This window comes from Hypomesus nipponensis, chromosome 16 (assembly GCF_054491055.1).
Source record: "Hypomesus nipponensis isolate SF chromosome 16, ASM5449105v1, whole genome shotgun sequence".
Taxonomy (NCBI): Eukaryota; Metazoa; Chordata; class Actinopteri; order Osmeriformes; family Osmeridae; genus Hypomesus; species Hypomesus nipponensis.
The window spans coordinates 10379293-10396878 of NC_140376.1; the positions used below are offsets into that span (position 1 = coordinate 10379293).

At 36.3% G+C, this 17586-nt stretch overlaps 1 protein-coding gene and 1 long non-coding RNA gene across 3 annotated transcripts; both read left to right on the top strand.

Moving 5' to 3' along the window:
* The first annotated feature begins 5297 nt into the window (after positions 1-5297).
* On the top strand, positions 5298-9823 carry LOC146254849 (uncharacterized). 2 transcript variants are annotated; one of them, XR_014731488.1, is made up of 5 exons: positions 5298-6019; positions 7295-7365; positions 8111-8182; positions 9153-9302; positions 9559-9823. It is a non-coding gene; the product is annotated as an uncharacterized LOC146254849 (long non-coding RNA). The 2 variants fall into 2 exon arrangements; XR_014731487.1 differs by lacking the exons at positions 9153-9302; positions 9559-9823 and having other exon boundaries at positions 8111-8200.
* A 194-nt stretch (positions 9824-10017) lies between these two features.
* Positions 10018-13056, top strand: LOC146254850 (sterile alpha motif domain-containing protein 3-like). The gene is made up of 4 exons (XM_084676079.1): positions 10018-10543; positions 10708-10869; positions 11155-11250; positions 11865-13056. Exons 1-4 carry the CDS (start codon positions 10034-10036, stop codon positions 12174-12176), a joined length of 1080 nt encoding a protein of 359 aa, XP_084532205.1. The 5' UTR covers positions 10018-10033; the 3' UTR covers positions 12177-13056.
* The last annotated feature ends 4530 nt before the right edge of the window (positions 13057-17586 follow it).

Sequence of the window (17586 nt, forward strand, 5' to 3'; positions counted from 1 at the left end):
ATTGAAAACGCTATTCGGGAGCTGAAAAGCACTTTAGAGCAATAAAAAAAGGAAAGTCTCAAAAACGGAATCTAATGGCTAAACATCTTCACAAAGCACATTTTTCATGTAATAACAGCCTCAGAAGCATGTTATAACACTTCAAACATCGAAAAAAACATTCAGACAGAAGTTATATGCCAAACATTGTAAATGCATTGAAAACGCTATTCAGGAGCTGAAAAGCACTTTAGAGCAATGAATAAAGGAAAGTCCAAAAAACGGAATCTAAAGGCGAAACATCTTCACAAAACTCCTTTACCATGGACAAAAACAGCCACAGAAGCATGTTATAACACTTCAAACATAAAAAAAAACATTCAGACAGAAGTTATATGCCAAACATTGTAAATGCATTGAAAACGCCTATTCAGGAGCTGAAAAGCACTTTAGAGCAATAAATATATCAAAGTCTCAAAAACGGAATCTAATGGCTAAACATCTTCACAAAACACGTTTTCCATGTATTAACAGCCACAGAAGCATGTTATAACACTTCAAACATCAAGAAAACCATTCAGACAGAAGTTATATGCCAAACATTGTAAATGCATTGAAAACACTATTCAGGAGCTGAAAAGCACTTTAGAGCAATGAAAGTATGAAACTCTCAAAAACAGAATCTAATGGCTAAACATCTTCACAAAATACAATTTCCATGTAATAACAGCCACAGAAGCATGTTGTAATGCTTAAAACGTCAAGAAAACCATTCAAACAGAAGTTATATGCCAAACATTGTAAATGCATTGAAAACGCTATTCAGGAGCTGAGAGCACTTTAGAGCAATGAATAAGAAAAGTCTCAAAAACGGAATCTAATGGCTAAACATCTTCACAAAACACGTTTTCCATGTATTAACAGCCACAGAAGCATGTTATAACACTTAAACATCAAGAAAACCATTCAGACAGAAGTTATATGCCAAACATTGAAAATGCATTGAAAACGCTACTCAGGAGCTGAAAAGCACTTTAGAGCAATAAATATATCAAAGTCTCAAAAAAGGAATCTAATGGCTAAACATCTTCACAAAACACGTTTTCCATGTATTAACAGCCACAGAAGCATGTTATAACACTTCAAACATCAAGAAAACCATTCAGACAGAAGTTATATGCCAAACATTGTAAATGCATTGAAAACACTATTCAGGAGCTGAAAAGCACTTTAGAGCAATGAAAGTATGAAAGTCTCAAAAACGGAATCTAATGGCTAAACATCTTCACAAAACACGTTTTCCATGTATTAACAGCCACAGAAGCATGTTATAACACTTCAAACATCGAGAAAACCATTCAGACAGAAGTTACATGCCAAACATTGTAAATGCATTGAAAACGCTATTCGGGAGCTGAAAAGCACTTTAGAGCAATAAAAAAAGGAAAGTCTCAAAAACGGAATCTAATGGCTAAACATCTTCACAAAGCACATTTTTCATGTAATAACAGCCTCAGAAGCATGTTATAACACTTCAAACATCGAAAAAAACATTCAGACAGAAGTTATATGCCAAACATTGTAAATGCATTGAAAACGCTATTCAGGAGCTGAAAAGCACTTTAGAGCAATGAATAAAGGAAAGTCCAAAAAACGGAATCTAAAGGCGAAACATCTTCACAAAACTCCTTTACCATGGACAAAAACAGCCACAGAAGCATGTTATAACACTTCAAACATAAAAAAAAACATTCAGACAGAAGTTATATGCCAAACATTGTAAATGCATTGAAAACGCCTATTCAGGAGCTGAAAAGCACTTTAGAGCAATAAATATATCAAAGTCTCAAAAACGGAATCTAATGGCTAAACATCTTCACAAAACACGTTTTCCATGTATTAACAGCCACAGAAGCATGTTATAACACTTCAAACATCAAGAAAACCATTCAGACAGAAGTTATATGCCAAACATTGTAAATGCATTGAAAACGCTATTCAGGAGCTGAGAGCACTTTAGAGCAATGAATAAGAAAAGTCTCAAAAACGGAATCTAATGGCTAAACATCTTCACAAAACACGTTTTCCATGTATTAACAACCACAGAAGCATGTTATAACACTTCAAACATCGAGAAAACCATTCAGACAGAAGTTATATGCCAAACATTGTAAATGCATTGAAAACGCTATTCAGGAGCTGAAAAGCACTTTAGAGCAAAAAAAAAAAGGAAAGTCTCAAAAACAGAATCCAATGGCTAAACATCTTCACAAAGCACATTTTTCAAGTAATAACAGCCTCAGAAGCATGTTATAACACTTCAAATGTCAAGAAAACCATTCAGACAGAAGTTATATGCCAAACATTGTAAATGCATTGAAAACACTATTCAGGAGCTGAAAAGCACTTTAGAGCAATGAAAGTATGAAACTCTCAAAAACGGAATCTAATGGCTAAACATCTTCACAAAACACGTTTTCCATGTATTAACAGCCACAGAATCATTTTATAACACTTAAAACATCAAGAAAACCATTCAGCCAGAAGTTATATGCCAAACATTGTAAATGCATTGAAAACGCTATTCAGGAGCTGAAAAGCACTTTAGAGCAATAAAAAAAGGAAAGTCTCAAAAACAGAATCTAATGGCTAAACATCTTCACAAAGCACATTTTTCATGTAATAACAGCCTCAGAAGCATGTTATAACACTTCAAACATGAAAAAAACCATTCAGACAGAAGTTAAATGCCAAACATTGTAAATGCATTGAAAACGCTATTCAGGAGCTGAAAAGCACTTTAGAGCAATGAATAAAGGAAAGTCTCAAAAACGGAATCTAATGGCTAAACATCTTCACAAAACACGTTTTCCATGTATTAACAGCCACAGAAGCATGTTATAACACTTCAAACATCGAGAAAACCATTCAGAGAGAAGTTATATGCCAAACATTGTAAATGCATTGAAAACACTATTCAGGAGCTGAAAAGCACTTTCGAGCAATGAAAGTATGAAAGTCTCAAAAAGTGAATCTAATGGCTAAACATCTTCACAAAACACATTTTCCATATATAAACAGCCACAGAAACATGTTATAACACTTACAACGTCAAGAAAACCATTCAGACAGAAGTTATATGCAAAACATTGTAAATGCATTGAAAACACTATTCAGGAGCTGAAAAGCACTTTAGAACAATGAAAGTATGAAAGTCTCAAAAACGGAATCTAATGGCTAAACATCTTCACAAAACACGTTTTCCATGTATTAACAGCCTCAAAAGCATGTTATAACACTTAAACATCAAGAAAACCATTCAGACAGAAGTTATATGCCAAACATTGAAAATGCATTGAAAACGCTATTCAGGAGCTGAAAAGCACTTTAGAGCAATACATATATCAAAGTCTCAAAAACGGAATCTAATGGCTAAACACCTCACAAAACACGTTTTCCATGTATTAACAGCCACAGAAGCATGTTATAACACTTCAAACATCGAGAAAACCATTCAGACAGAAGTTACATGCCAAACATTGTAAATGCATTGAAAACACTATTCGGGAGCTGAAAAGCACTTTAGAGCAATAAAAAAAGGAAAGTCTCAAAAACGGAATCTAATGGCTAAACATCTTCACAAAGCACATTTTTCATGTAATAACAGCCTCAGAAGCATGTTATAACACTTCAAACATCGAAAAAACCATTCAGACAGAAGTTATATGCCAAACATTGTAAATGCATTGAAAACGCTATTCAGGAGCTGAAAAGCACTTTAGAGCAATGAATAAAGGAAAGTCTCAAAAACGGAATCTAATGGCTAAACATCTTCACAAAACACATTTTCCATATATAAACAGCCACAGAAACATGTTATAACACTTAAAACGTCAAGAAAACCATTCAGACAGAAGTTATATGCCAAACATTGTAAATGCATTGAAAACGCTATTCAGGAGCTGAAAAGCACTTTAGAGCAATAAAAAAAGGAAAGTCTCAAAAACAGAATCCAATGGCTAAACATCTTCACAAAGCACATTTTTCATGTAATAACAGCCTCAGAAGCACGTTATAACACTTCAAACGTGAAAAAAACCATTCAGACAGAAGTTATATGCCAAACATTGTAAATGCATTGAAAACGCTATTCAGGAGCTGAAAAGCACTTTAGAGCAATGAATAAAGGAAAGTCTCAAAAACGGAATCTAATGGCTAAACATCTTCACAAAACACGTTTTCCATGTATTAACAGCCACAGAAGCATGTTATAACACTTCAAACATTGAGAAAACCATTCAGACAGAAGTTACATGCCAAACATTGTAAATGCATTGAAAACGCCTATTCAGGAGCGGAAAAGCACTTTAGAGCAATAAATATATCAAAGTCTCAAAAACGGAATCTAATGGCTAAACATCTTCACAAAACACGTTTTCCATGTATTAACAGCCACAGAAGCATGTTATAACACTTCAAACGTCAAGAAAACCATTCAGACAGAAGTTATATGCCAAACGTCAATGCATTGAAAACGCTATTCAGGAGCTGAAAAGCACTTTAGAACACTGAAAGTATGAAAGTCTCAAAAAGTGAATCTAATGGCTAAACATCTTCACAAAACACATTTTCCACATATTAACAGCAACAGAAACATGTTATAACACTTCAAACATCAAGAAAACCATTCAGACAGAAGTTATATGCCATACGTCAATGCATTGAAAACGCTATTCAGGAGCTGAAAAGCCTTTAGAGCAATAAAAAAAGGAAAGTCTCAAAAACAGAATCTAATGGCTAAACATCTTCACAAAGCACAATTTTCATGTAATAACAGCCTCAGAAGCATGTTATAACACTTCAAACATGAAAAAAAACATTCAGACAGAAGTTAAATGCCAAACATTGTAAATGCATTGAAAACGCTATTCAGGAGCTGAAAAGCACTTTAGAGCAATGAATAAAGGAAAGTCTCAAAAACGGAATCTAATGGCTAAACATCTTCGCAAAACATATTTTCCATATATAAACAGCCACAGAAACATGTTATAACACTTAAAACGTCAAGAAAACCATTCAGACAGAAGTTACATGCCAAACATTGTAAATGCATTGAAAACGCTATTCAGGAGCTGAAAAGCACACTGTAAAACCTAACAGTACATTTTAATAAAAGAAGTAAGTTAACATAACTTAATCTTGGTAAAAAGTTAGCGTCACTCACTCCAACTTATCTCATGTAACTCAAAAATGAATTATTGTTGTAATAACTCAGTCCTTTTGAGTGGACTTAATTTTTTGGAGAATTTTAAGTAGTGGTGATGTGAATCCAGTTCATTCCATTAACTCAGTTCCTGAAAGTTTTTTTTTTTTTTGATGGTTTATGATCTTATGATGCTGCATGGCTTAAGATTGTTCAATGTTTCTTTTTATTTCAGTTTATAAATGATCATAGAGCACCCAAGTAAACCAAAGAATGCATTGAAATAATTATTGATATTCTATAAATCATCTCCCAAAGCATTTGAAGTGTGTCACGTAAGAAAATAAGTAGGGTATTAGAATTACATTTTTTTATTGCCATTATTTTATCTCTCTGATTTCTCATAGGCCTGTGTGAGAATGTTTTTATTTTCCTTGTAGGCCTATAATAGGGCCCAAGTAAATCAAATATTTTGGTAGGAAAAAACGAGGCATCTGATATCACCAAACCAGTATTTAAAAAGTCAGATTTATCGAAAGTAGTCTTAATCTGCCCTTTATTCACTCTCCATTTGGATAACCCAGTGTGTTGCATTGTGCCCGGCCAGAATGTTGACAGTAAACCTGCCTTTCACCTCACCGTGAACGCAGCACCGTGGCCGTTACTATTTCAAATAGTTCGCGCTTAATATTTCAAATAGTTCGCGCTCAGCGCTCAGCACTCAGTTTGCACTCAGCACTCACGCGACGGAGAAGTTTGCTGCGCAGCATAATTGTCGACGAAAAAACAATTTTTTATTCACTCAGGACACAGATACGGGGCAGTCTTCACCAGAAGGTTTTATTTTATTACTGCTTACACGTTTGTGATTCAGTTTGAATTGTAATTAGAGTTGTGTGAAGCTGAAAATGTGCTAGCTTACTGAGTTGTGCAAACTAGCTATAGCTTGCAAGCACCACAATTCCTGCTCCATTGGTTATAAACCGGACTGTTTTATAACGTTAATTTTATTTGATAATCGCTATCAAGTTGGCTTCTGACTGAGTAAGTTTTTTTTTTGCTCGGGTTAGCTTCCTAAATTCCTCTCTAGCTCCTAGCTAGTTTCCCTTTCTTTTTTAGCCCGGTTAGCTAACGTGAGCAAAGAAAAATATACTGAGTAAATTAATTTGAAAGCACACAACGAGGGAGCAACCCTAAAAAGACACAGCATGTCCGTGAAAATATGTAAGCTAAGGCTAGCTTGAATGCTACTTAGCCTTCACTCGACAACGTGATTTCAGACACGTGGTCCATTTTACAGAGAAAACCCTATTCGTTCAGTTATGTGGAAATGTAAATTGTGTGGTTTTTCTACTGCTTTGAAAATACAGTTATTAAGACATTACAGGCTCTATCATGGCCAATATTCCACCGTTTCGCCGTTACCTTGCCTGTATAACAACTGCATGTGTACATTTAGTACTTTTAATTCGCTGAAGATACATTTGTCAAGAATACATTCTGAGCAAAGAGTGGTTGGTGGGGGCAGTCATGATTTGACTACGAATCGTGCATTTAATTGCCCTGTGTGTGATTTTAAACAACCATTTGTTGAGGGGGACATGCATGTTCATCTAAGGGGGCATTTAAGACGGAAAGAAATGGTGCCATGTCCATTTAGCGCGTGCACGTTTAAAACAAACGTTTACTCCACATACAATGCGCACAAATGCAGAGAACATCCAAATGAATCAGACTATGATGTGGCAGTTGTAGTGCAAAATGTCTTCAATGTTTCCCAGGATAGTGACATTGAACAGGATGCAGTTGAGCTTTCAGAGGAAAATGAAACTGGCCCAGTAGCAGGCATTACCACTGAGAGATTAGCAGAGCAATTGCAGTACAACCTAGCTGCTTTCTTTTTGAAAATGCAAACTAATCTACATGTGTCACAGAGGGCAACACAGGAAATCATTGAGCATATTGATCAGTTATTTTCATTGTCAGAACCTCTTATCAGAGAATCTGTAATCAAGATACTGGAAAAACATGGCAGCCCGTATACTGACACATTTCTAAGCGAGCTTGTCCAGGCAGTGTCAGAGAGTAATGTTTTGCATTTGTCTGTTACAGCTGAAGGACCACTGTCAACTGCTAAGAGGAGAAAAACGTACTGCGAGAAGAACTTTCCATTTGTGAAACCAGTTGAGTATGTTATTGACTCATCACAGCGTACCTACATGTATGTGCCCATTCTCGCATCTTTGCAGATGCTGTTGAAAAAACCAGATGTATTTGAGAGAGTCCAAGAAACCACTTCACAGCCTGGACAGTATTTGTCATACTGTGATGGCTCCTACTTCAAAGAAAATCTGCTACTATCAGATGAGGGTCAGAAATTATCAATAATTGTTTATGTTGATGATTTTGAGATTGCAAACCCCCTGGGAACATCAAAAAAGATCCACAAAGTGTGTGGGGTTTATTGGACATTAGCTAACCTGCCAGTTAAGTACCGCTCAGCCCTCCACTCTATCCAACTGGCACTTTTGTGCAATTCAAATGATCTACGGCAGTTTGGGTATGCAAAAGTTTTTGCACCTCTCTTGACAGACCTAAAAACTCTTGAAGAAGTGGGTGTCTACATTGAAACATACGGTGACTGTCTGAAAGGCACTGTCTACTCTGTTGTGGCTGATAACCTTGCTGCCCATGGGCTAGCTGGTTTCAATGAGAGTTTCAGGTCTACATATTTTTGCAGATTTTGTCTTGCCAGCCAGACAGAAATGCAAGAATCAGATGCAGTCACTGGTATTTTTAGGATGAGAACCAAAGATCAGCATGATAACCTTGTTCAAGAAATACTGACAAATGACAGTGAAGAGAAGTATGGTGTAAAACACAGTTGTGTTCTCTCTGACCATCTCTCTTATTTCCATCCTATCACAGGCTTTCCACCTGACATCCTGCACGACCTTTTCGAAGGTGTGGTTCCTGTGGAGCTGGCACATTGTTTGAAAGGTATGATTGCCAAGAAATATTTCACTCTGGAAGAGCTAAATAGGGCAATACTGTCTTTTCCCTTCCAACATTCTGATAAGGTTGACCGCCCTCATGCTATCCCACAAAATTTTGCCAGTCGAGGAACAATTGGTGGGAATGGGCACGAGAACCACGCTTTGATTAGACTGCTACCTGTTCTCATTGGCTCCAGAGTCCCTGAAGGGGACACCTTTTGGGAGGTTCTAATGGACTTAAAAGATATAGTCGAGCTTGCTATGTCTCATAGGTTCACAGATGATACCATTCAGTACATGGCCTGTAAAATTTCAGACCACAGGCAGCTGCTTCAGGAAGTTCTCCCCAGCTTACGACTACGACCAAAGCATCATTATATTGAACATTATCCTCATCTCGTGCTTTGGTCCTCTTGTCCATCTCTGGACAATGAGATTTGAGGGGAAACACAAAGTTTTCAAGAAAATTGTTCGTGACACTCATAACTACAAAAATGTGCTGAGAACTTTGGCAGAGAGACACCAAAATATTATGGCATTCCATTTGTCATCACCAAGATTTTTCAAGCCACCAGTACAGACTTCAAAAGTGTCTGTCTTTGTTGACTCACTGCCAACTGATACACATGCATTAATATCAAGCATCACAGACAACAGCAGTGTATATAGCACAAAACAGGTAACCATCCAAGGCACAAGCTTTGAAATTGGCATGTTTGTTTGCACTGGGGTGCATTCTGCCTTGCCTGAGTTTAAAGAGATACGACAGATAATACTTATCGGAAATGACATCTTCTTTCTACTGAAAGACTATGAGGCCATGTATATTGAGCATTTGCGGTCATATGAGCTCACAGATAATCAAAGCAAGAGCCATACCATGAAAGCTGTCTCTCACTTAACTGACCAAATGCCACTGTTTGCCTACAAAGTTTCAAGTGGGCTAATTCTAACGACTAAATATTTCATTCCAGTGTTCGAGTAAAAGAACAGCACAACACCAAGCTGACATCATCAAGCCTTTTTTCCAGTGACCTGAGGGAGGCTAAAGATTGGTCTGGACCTTTCTAAGAACACTAGTGATCACCTCCCTCCCTGGGCACACTGCACAACATATTGAAACGGTAATGTACATGTTCTACTACATGTTATAGGTGCATGTTCTGTGTGTGTTCTTAGAAAGCAAGAAAATACATGCTGCATGCTACATATATGCTGAACTGTAGCTGCACACCAGTAAGAGGAAAAAATTTGACTCATACTGCCCTGTACTGTTAAATTTGATAAGGGAACAGTTGATATACTGATAAATGTTGGTGGTCTATGCCGCCTGAAAAGGCCAGCACCTGTAATAGCTTTGTTTGTTTTTTTATGTCACAGGTGTACCGAGCTACTATAAATGGAAGTGACTGTTCTGAAACTAAGAGTCATCCTTGATGATGTCAACGCTGAGAGACTTATTCTGCCGTCTCGTCCAGAGACTGTGAATGCCCTCATATTTGAGGTGAAAAATAAGCTGAACCTGGACTATGACTTTCGGCTTCAGTTTCAAGACCCAGAGTTTGACAATGCCCTATGCAATTTAGTTGACATAGAGGACCTACCATCTAAGGCAACCATTAAGATACTTAGACTGGTTGATTTAGATCAGAGTTCAATCAGCACAGATGACACAGTGTTGTTGTCTGATAACACAGATTCACCAGAGCGTCTTTGCCGATGGCCAGAGATCTTTGCTGTTCCAACATTCTCGTATGAGGTGGAGTATGCTCTAGGAGAGGGCAACTCTTCATTTGTGAGAGAGGGGAAAACACTTCGGTTAACCAGGGATCAAAAACACAACATCCTGGATGTAATGGCGGCGGAAATATATAAGCATAAAGCATATCCTAGTGCCAAACAGATTGGCAAAGCTGCAGAGGCTCTGGTGAGAAAACACCCCTGTCTAAAAGAAAACGGTTCCAAAACAGGGTATGAGGGTTGGCAGAACAGCCTGCGCTTCAAGATGGGCAACTACAGGACCAAACTGAGCAGGGCTGGAATAAAAGATGTAGCTGTAAATGCAGGAAAGCGAAGCAGGACCAATCCAGAGGCTGCATCATCCAGGGCCAACATCAAAAGACCCAGAAGAGGGGAAGTCAACTTCCTTCCCAATTATCCCCGTGGGCAATCGAAGGACACACTGGAGACCCAGAGGCTTGAGATAGTGGAGCAGTTCAGGAGGACGTCAACAGAAAGAGACATGATTCTCATTCATCAACATATGCAGCGCACCTTCGCTCTCAGGCGTGAAGAGATGGTGAATTCAGCTCCTCCCATTGTCGAACTAAAAGACAGATGGCCTGCACTTTTTTGTGAAGCCCAGGTGAGTAAAAATTTAAAACGGGCAACTAAAACGTTACAAGCACTTGTCCGTCATCGTTGTAGGAGTGCTTGGTCTGGATAAAGAGCTTTGAAGTGTTTAGTTTAATGGCAGTATGTATATTTATCTAAAAAATCAATTTTGCAAACTTGTGTTCCCCCATGCAGCTCTACAGCGAATTCCACAGGATCACCAATCAAAATCTACAATTTTCCTTCTTTTCTGCACTTGACCAATACACACCTAAGCTGCTGAAGCTCTACAAAAAGAGGAAGACTGGAAGTTTTGGGGAGAAGATGGAAGAACTTTTGATGGCATATGAGGAACAGGTGAGTTTTTATTTATTTATTTTTTTTATATATCATTCTATCAGGTGAGTTTTTTTTAAATATATATATACACACACACACATATATATATATATATGTGTATGTATGTATATATATATATATGTGTATGTATGTATGTGTGTGTATATATATATATATATATATATATATATATATATATATATATATACACACACACACACACACATATACACAATTAGATTGATGTTAAATGTAAACAGCGGCCCCCAACATCCTATGCATAACTTATTTTGTGTGCAACAGGATAAGAACGACATCAATGCAGCTCGAACAGCAGCCTTGGCCGGCCTACCGCTGTACTTAAAGGAGGATTCATCAGAGCTCTTCAAAACATGCAAGGTATATTTTTTTTCATGTTTCCTTCTCTATCCATGTCTCAATACCTTAATCTATGTTGCTAAGGGAAATCACTAAATGTTCTTATTCCTCCTACTGTGTGAGTTGTTTGCTCCCTTTTTAGAGCAGTTATCTACACTACCTCTGTTTCGGTGTACATTGGGCATCACATAATCTAGGCTTGAAAAGCTGTTTCCCCTTGCTCAACTAAAAGTTGAATGTTAAAATTGTAAGTAATAAGGCTGAGATGGATCAAAGGAATTAATAAATGAGTAAGAGGTTTGTTTGTGATTTAGCCACCAGGATTTTTTTTTTTTAAATTGACCAAGGTTCTGTTTTCAGCGCACACACAATACAGACATTGTAGCGGATCGGGAGGAGATATTCACTGATTTTTGACATTTGTTTGCAGTTCAAGTTAGACATGTTTTAAAAATCCGGTCTCATCATGCACATAGACTTATTTGAAGAAGAAAAACTGCTCACATAACTAAAAAATAGCTGAGCATCATTTACTACCTGCTGCGTGTATATTTTGTTTGTGCTATTCTAAACTTACAAGGCTTCTACAATAAATCCAGATCATCACATATACTGAACATGCCTTCCCCTTTCAGGATGAGTTTGAGGCAACCAACCAGGGAGCAGTGGCTTTGGTGGCAGTGGTCAATGAAGAAGAGGTGCCTGCAGGAGCTCCTTTTGAAACACATCACGTGTCAATCGTCCTCGAAGATCAGGTTGTAATGTCTCACAGATCTTGGCCAGATTCACTTGTGATTTTGTTTGGACTGATCTATGCTCTCCATCTGAGCTACCCTGAGAAGTTAGGGGGCTTCTTCGACTTCATCCAGGTTGTCCTCTTAAACCTTGATGATGGGAGAAAACAGCTCAAACCTAAGTTGCTGGCCTTAAGAAATGAGTTGGAGTAAAGTTGTGACCATAGTAGTTGATATTGTTTGTCATGTCAAAACATAATTTGGCTTGCATGCCAAATTATGTTTTCTGTTCTGATTGCTTAGTGTTCATGACAAGAGTTGCAAGTGTGATGCAATAGTTTTTTCTGTGGTGTTGGCCACTTAATGCACACCAGATTAAAAAACAACAACATTCATGTTATTACTTGTTCAGGTGAAGACACAAAAGAAATTTTTTCTTGTGTGCTTTGAAGGTGCTGGTTGGCACAGGTTTCTACTTGACACAGCCAGATGAGCTGTATCCAGTAACTATGCTAGGCTAAGCTGCTGGCTTCCAAATTCATATAACGGCTACAAGAGTGGTATATATTTTACTTATAGGTTGTTTGTCTTTTTGATCTCTAAATAATGCCTTAAAAAATAAGCTGTTAAAAAGTGTAATTTCACCATATTTTGGTTTTCTGTTTTTGTAAACAAAAAGGACGCATTGCTAGAAAGAGAGACAATAACAGAAAATGTAAGATTTAGACAGACAAAGAAAGTGTTATATGTAATACTATGCAGATAGATGGGAGTAAATATCAGGGTGGGGGGAACTAAAATGCAAGCACCAATGGACATTGCAGTAAAGAGGTGGAGTTATGGAAAATGTGGTGCTTGGTACCGGCTTTGTGCAGAGGTTAAAGATAGTATTTTTCAGCAGAGCACTGTTTTTTTTTTATTCATAATTTTAATTTATTTTTTATTTTTTTAACTTTGGGTATTTTTTTATTTTCCCAGAAGATTTAAAGGGGAAAATGTATTTGTAAAGGAAGAAATTACCTCTGGAAAAAAAAATGTGAACACTGAAATGCTTTGTGTTGCGTTGTAAGTGCTCCTCATTCAACTTAATAAATGATTGAAGTTGTATCAGACATGTGTGTTTTTATACTGAGTTAACCCAACTAGAACGGTTCAAGGCAATCGGTTTCCTCGAATGAATTAAGTTGCTAAAAGTTGTCACAACTAGAATCTAGTAATTTGCTTTAATGGAAGAAAACAGAGTTAATGAAACTTAAGTAGGAACATTTGTGGAAAGAATCCCATTCAAGTTAGTCTAACTTATTCAGATACATTATACAAACACATTTGTGATGAGTTAAGATAAATGCAATATTTAAGTATAAAATACTTTTTAGTTTAAGTTCAGTTAACTTAGTGAAATTAGTACTATTAACTTAATTTACCTAACTTACATTGACAATAAATAATTGAGTTACCTATACTCAAATCAAAGAATTGTCTATGCTTAAATAGTATAAGTTAATAAACTCAAATGATTCAAGGCAATCGGTTTCCTCGAACCGTTTGAGTTGAACTAACTCATCAGGTTTTACAGTGCACTTTAGAGCAATAAAAAAAGGAAAGTCTCAAAAACGGAATCTAATGGCTAAACATCTTCACAAAGCACATTTTTCATGTAAAAACAGCCTCAGAAGCATGTTATAACACTTCAAACATGAAAAAAACCATTCAGACAGAAGTTATATGCCAAACATTGTAAATGCATTGAAAACGCTATTCAGGAGCTGAAAAGCACTTTAGAGCAATGAATAAAGGAAAGTCTCAAAAACGGAATCTAATGGCTAAACATCTTCACAAAACACGTTTTCCATGTATTAACAGCCACAGAAGCATGTTATAACACTTCAAACATCAAGAAAACCATTCAGACAGAAGTTATATGCCAAACATTGAAAATGCATTGAAAACGCTGTTCAGGAGCTGAAAAGCACTTTAGAGCAATAAATATATCAAAGTCTCAAAAAAGGAATCTAATGGCTACACATCTTCACAAAACACGTTTTCCATGTATTAACAGCCACAGAAGCATGTTATAACACTTCAAACATCAAGAAAACCATTCAGACAGAAGTTATATGCCAAACATTGTAAATGCATTGAAAACGCTATTCAGGAGCTGAAAAGCACTTTAGAGCAATACATATATCAAAGTCTCAAAAACGGAATCTAATGGCTAAACACCTCACAAAACAAGTTTTCCATGTATTAACAGCCACAGAAGCATGTTATAACACTTCAAACATCAAGAAAACCATTCAGACAGAAGTTATATGCCAAACATTGTAAATGCATTGAAAACGCTATTCAGGAGCTGAAAAGCACTTTAGAGCAATGAATAAAGGAAAGTCTCAAAAACGGAATCTAATGGCTAAACATCTTCACAAAACACGTTTTCCATGTATTAACAGCCACTGAAGCATGTTATAACACTTCAAACATCAAGAAAACCATTCAGACAGAAGTTATATGCCAAACATTGAAAATGCATTGAAAACGCTGTTCAGGAGCTGAAAAGCACTTTAGAGCAATAAATATATCAAAGTCTCAAAAAAGGAATCTAATGGCTACACATCTTCACAAAACACGTTTTCCATGTATTAACAGCCACAGAAGCATGTTATAACACTTCAAACATCAAGAAAACCATTCAGACAGAAGTTATATGCCAAACATTGTAAATGCATTGAAAACGCTATTCAGGAGCTGAAAAGCACTTTAGAGCAATACATATATCAAAGTCTCAAAAACGGAATCTAATGGCTAAACACCTCACAAAACAAGTTTTCCATGTATTAACAGCCACAGAAGCATGTTATAACACTTCAAACATCGAGAAAACCATTCAGACAGAAGTTACATGCCAAACATTGTAAATGCATTGAAAACGCTATTCAGGAGCTGAAAAGCACTTTAGAGCAATAAAAAAAGGAAAGTCTCAAAAACGGAATCTAATGGCTAACCATCTTCACAAAGCACATTTTTCATGTAATAACAGCCTCAGAAGCATGTTATAAAACTTCAATCATCGAAAAAACCATTCAGACAGAAGTTATATGCCAAACATTGTAAATGCATTGAAAACGCTATTCAGGAGCTGAAAAGCACTTTGAGCAATGAATAAAGGAAAGTCCAAAAAACTGAATCTAAAGGCGAAACATCTTCACAAAACTCCTTTACCATGGACAAAAACAGCCACAGAAGCATGTTATAACACTTCAAACATAAAAAAAAAACCATTCAGACAGAAGTTATATGCCAAACATTGTAAATGCATTGAAAACGCCTATTCAGGAGCTGAAAAGCACTTTAGATTAATAAATATATCAAAGTCTCAAAAACGGAATCTAATGGCTAAACATCTTCACAAAACACGTTTTCCATGTACTAACAGCCACAGAAGCATGTTATAACACTTCAAACATCAAGAAAACCATTCATACATTAGTTATATGCCAAACGTCAATGCATTGAAAACGCTATTCAGGTGCTGAAAAGAACTTTAGAACACTGAAAGTATGAAAGTCTCAAAAAGTGAATCTAATGGCTAAACATCTTCACAAAACACATTTTCCACATATTAACAGCAACAGAAACATGTTATAACACTTAAAACATGAAAAAAACCATTCAGACAGAAGTTATATGCCAAACGTCAATGCATTGAAAACGCTATTCAGGAGCTGAAAAGCACTTTAGAGCAATGAAAGTATGAAAGTCTCAAAAAGTGAATCTAATGGCTAAACATCTTCACAAAACACATTTTCCATATATTAACAGCAACAGAAACATGTTATAACACTTAAAACGTCAAGAAAACCATTCAGACAGAAGTTATATGCCAAACATTGTAAATACATTGAAAACGCTATTCAGGAGCTGAAAAGCACTTTAGAGCAATGAATAAAGGAAAGTCCAAAAAACGGAATCTAAAGGCGAAACATCTTCACAAAACTCCTTTACCATGTACTAACAGCCACAGAAACATATTATAACACTTGAAACATCAAGAAAACCATTCAGCCAGAAGTTATATGCCAAACATTGTAAATGCATTGAAAACGCTATTCCGGAGCTGAGAGCACTTTAGAGCAATGAATAAGAAAAGTCTCAAAAACGGAATCTAATGGCTAAACATCTTCACAAAACACGTTTTCCATGTATTAACAGCCACAGCAGCATGTTATAACACTTCAAACATCGAGAAAACCATTCAGACAGAAGTTACATGCCAAACATTGTAAATGCATTGAAAACGCTATTCAGGAGCTGAAAAGCACTTTAGAGCAATAAAAAAAGGAAAGTCTCAAAAACGGAATCTAATGGCTAAACATCTTCACAAAGCACATTTTTCATGTAATAACAGCCTCAGATGCATGTTATAAACTTCAATCATCGAAAAAACCATTCAGACAGAAGTTATATGCCAAACATTGTAAATGCATTGAAAACGCTATTCAGGAGCTGAAAAGCACTTTAGAGCAATGAATAAAGGAAAGTCCAAAAAACGGAATCTAAAGGCGAAACATCTTCACAAAACTCCTTTACCATGGACAAAAACAGCCACGGAAGCATGTTATAACACTTCAAACATAAAAAAAAAACCATTCAGACAGAAGTTATATGCCAAACATTGTAAATGCATTGAAAACGCCTATTCAGGAGCTGAAAAGCACTTTAGATTAATAAATATATCAAAGTCTCAAAAACGGAATCTAATGGCTAAACATCTTCACAAAACACGTTTTCCATGTATTAGCAGCCACAAAAGCATGTTATAACACTTCAAACATCAAGAAAACCATTCAGACAGAAGTTATATGCCAAACGTCAATGCATTGAAAACGCTATTCAGGAGCTGAAAAGAACTTTAGAACACTGAAAGTATGAAAGTCTCAAAAAGTGAATCTAATGGCTAAACATCTTCACAAAACACACTTTCCACATATTAACAGCAACAGAAACATGTTATAACACTTAAAACATGAAAAAAACCATTCAGACAGAAGTTATATGCCAAACGTCAATGCATTGAAAACGCTATTCAGGAGCTGAAAAGCACATTAGAGCAATGAAAGTATGAAAGTCTCAAAAAGTGAATCTAATGGCTAAACATCTTCACAAAACACATTTTCCATATATGAACAGCAACAGAAACATGTTATAACACTTAAAACGTCAAGAAAACCATTCAGACAGAAGTTATATGCCAAACATTGTAAATACATTGAAAACGCTATTCAGGAGCTGAAAAGCACTTTAGAGCAATGAATAAAGGAAAGTCCAAAAAACGGAATCTAAAGGCGAAACATCTTCACAAAACTCCTTTACCATGTACTAACAGCCACAGAAACATATTATAACACTTGAAACATCAAGAAAACCATTCAGCCAGAAGTTATATGCCAAACATTGTAAATGCATTGAAAACGCTATTCAGGAGCTGAGAGCACTTTAGAGCAATGAATAAGAAAAGTCTCAAAAACGGAATCTAATGGCTAAACATCTTCACAAAACAAGTTTTCCATGTATTAACAGCCACAGCAGCATGTTATAACACTTCAAACATCGAGAAAACCATTCA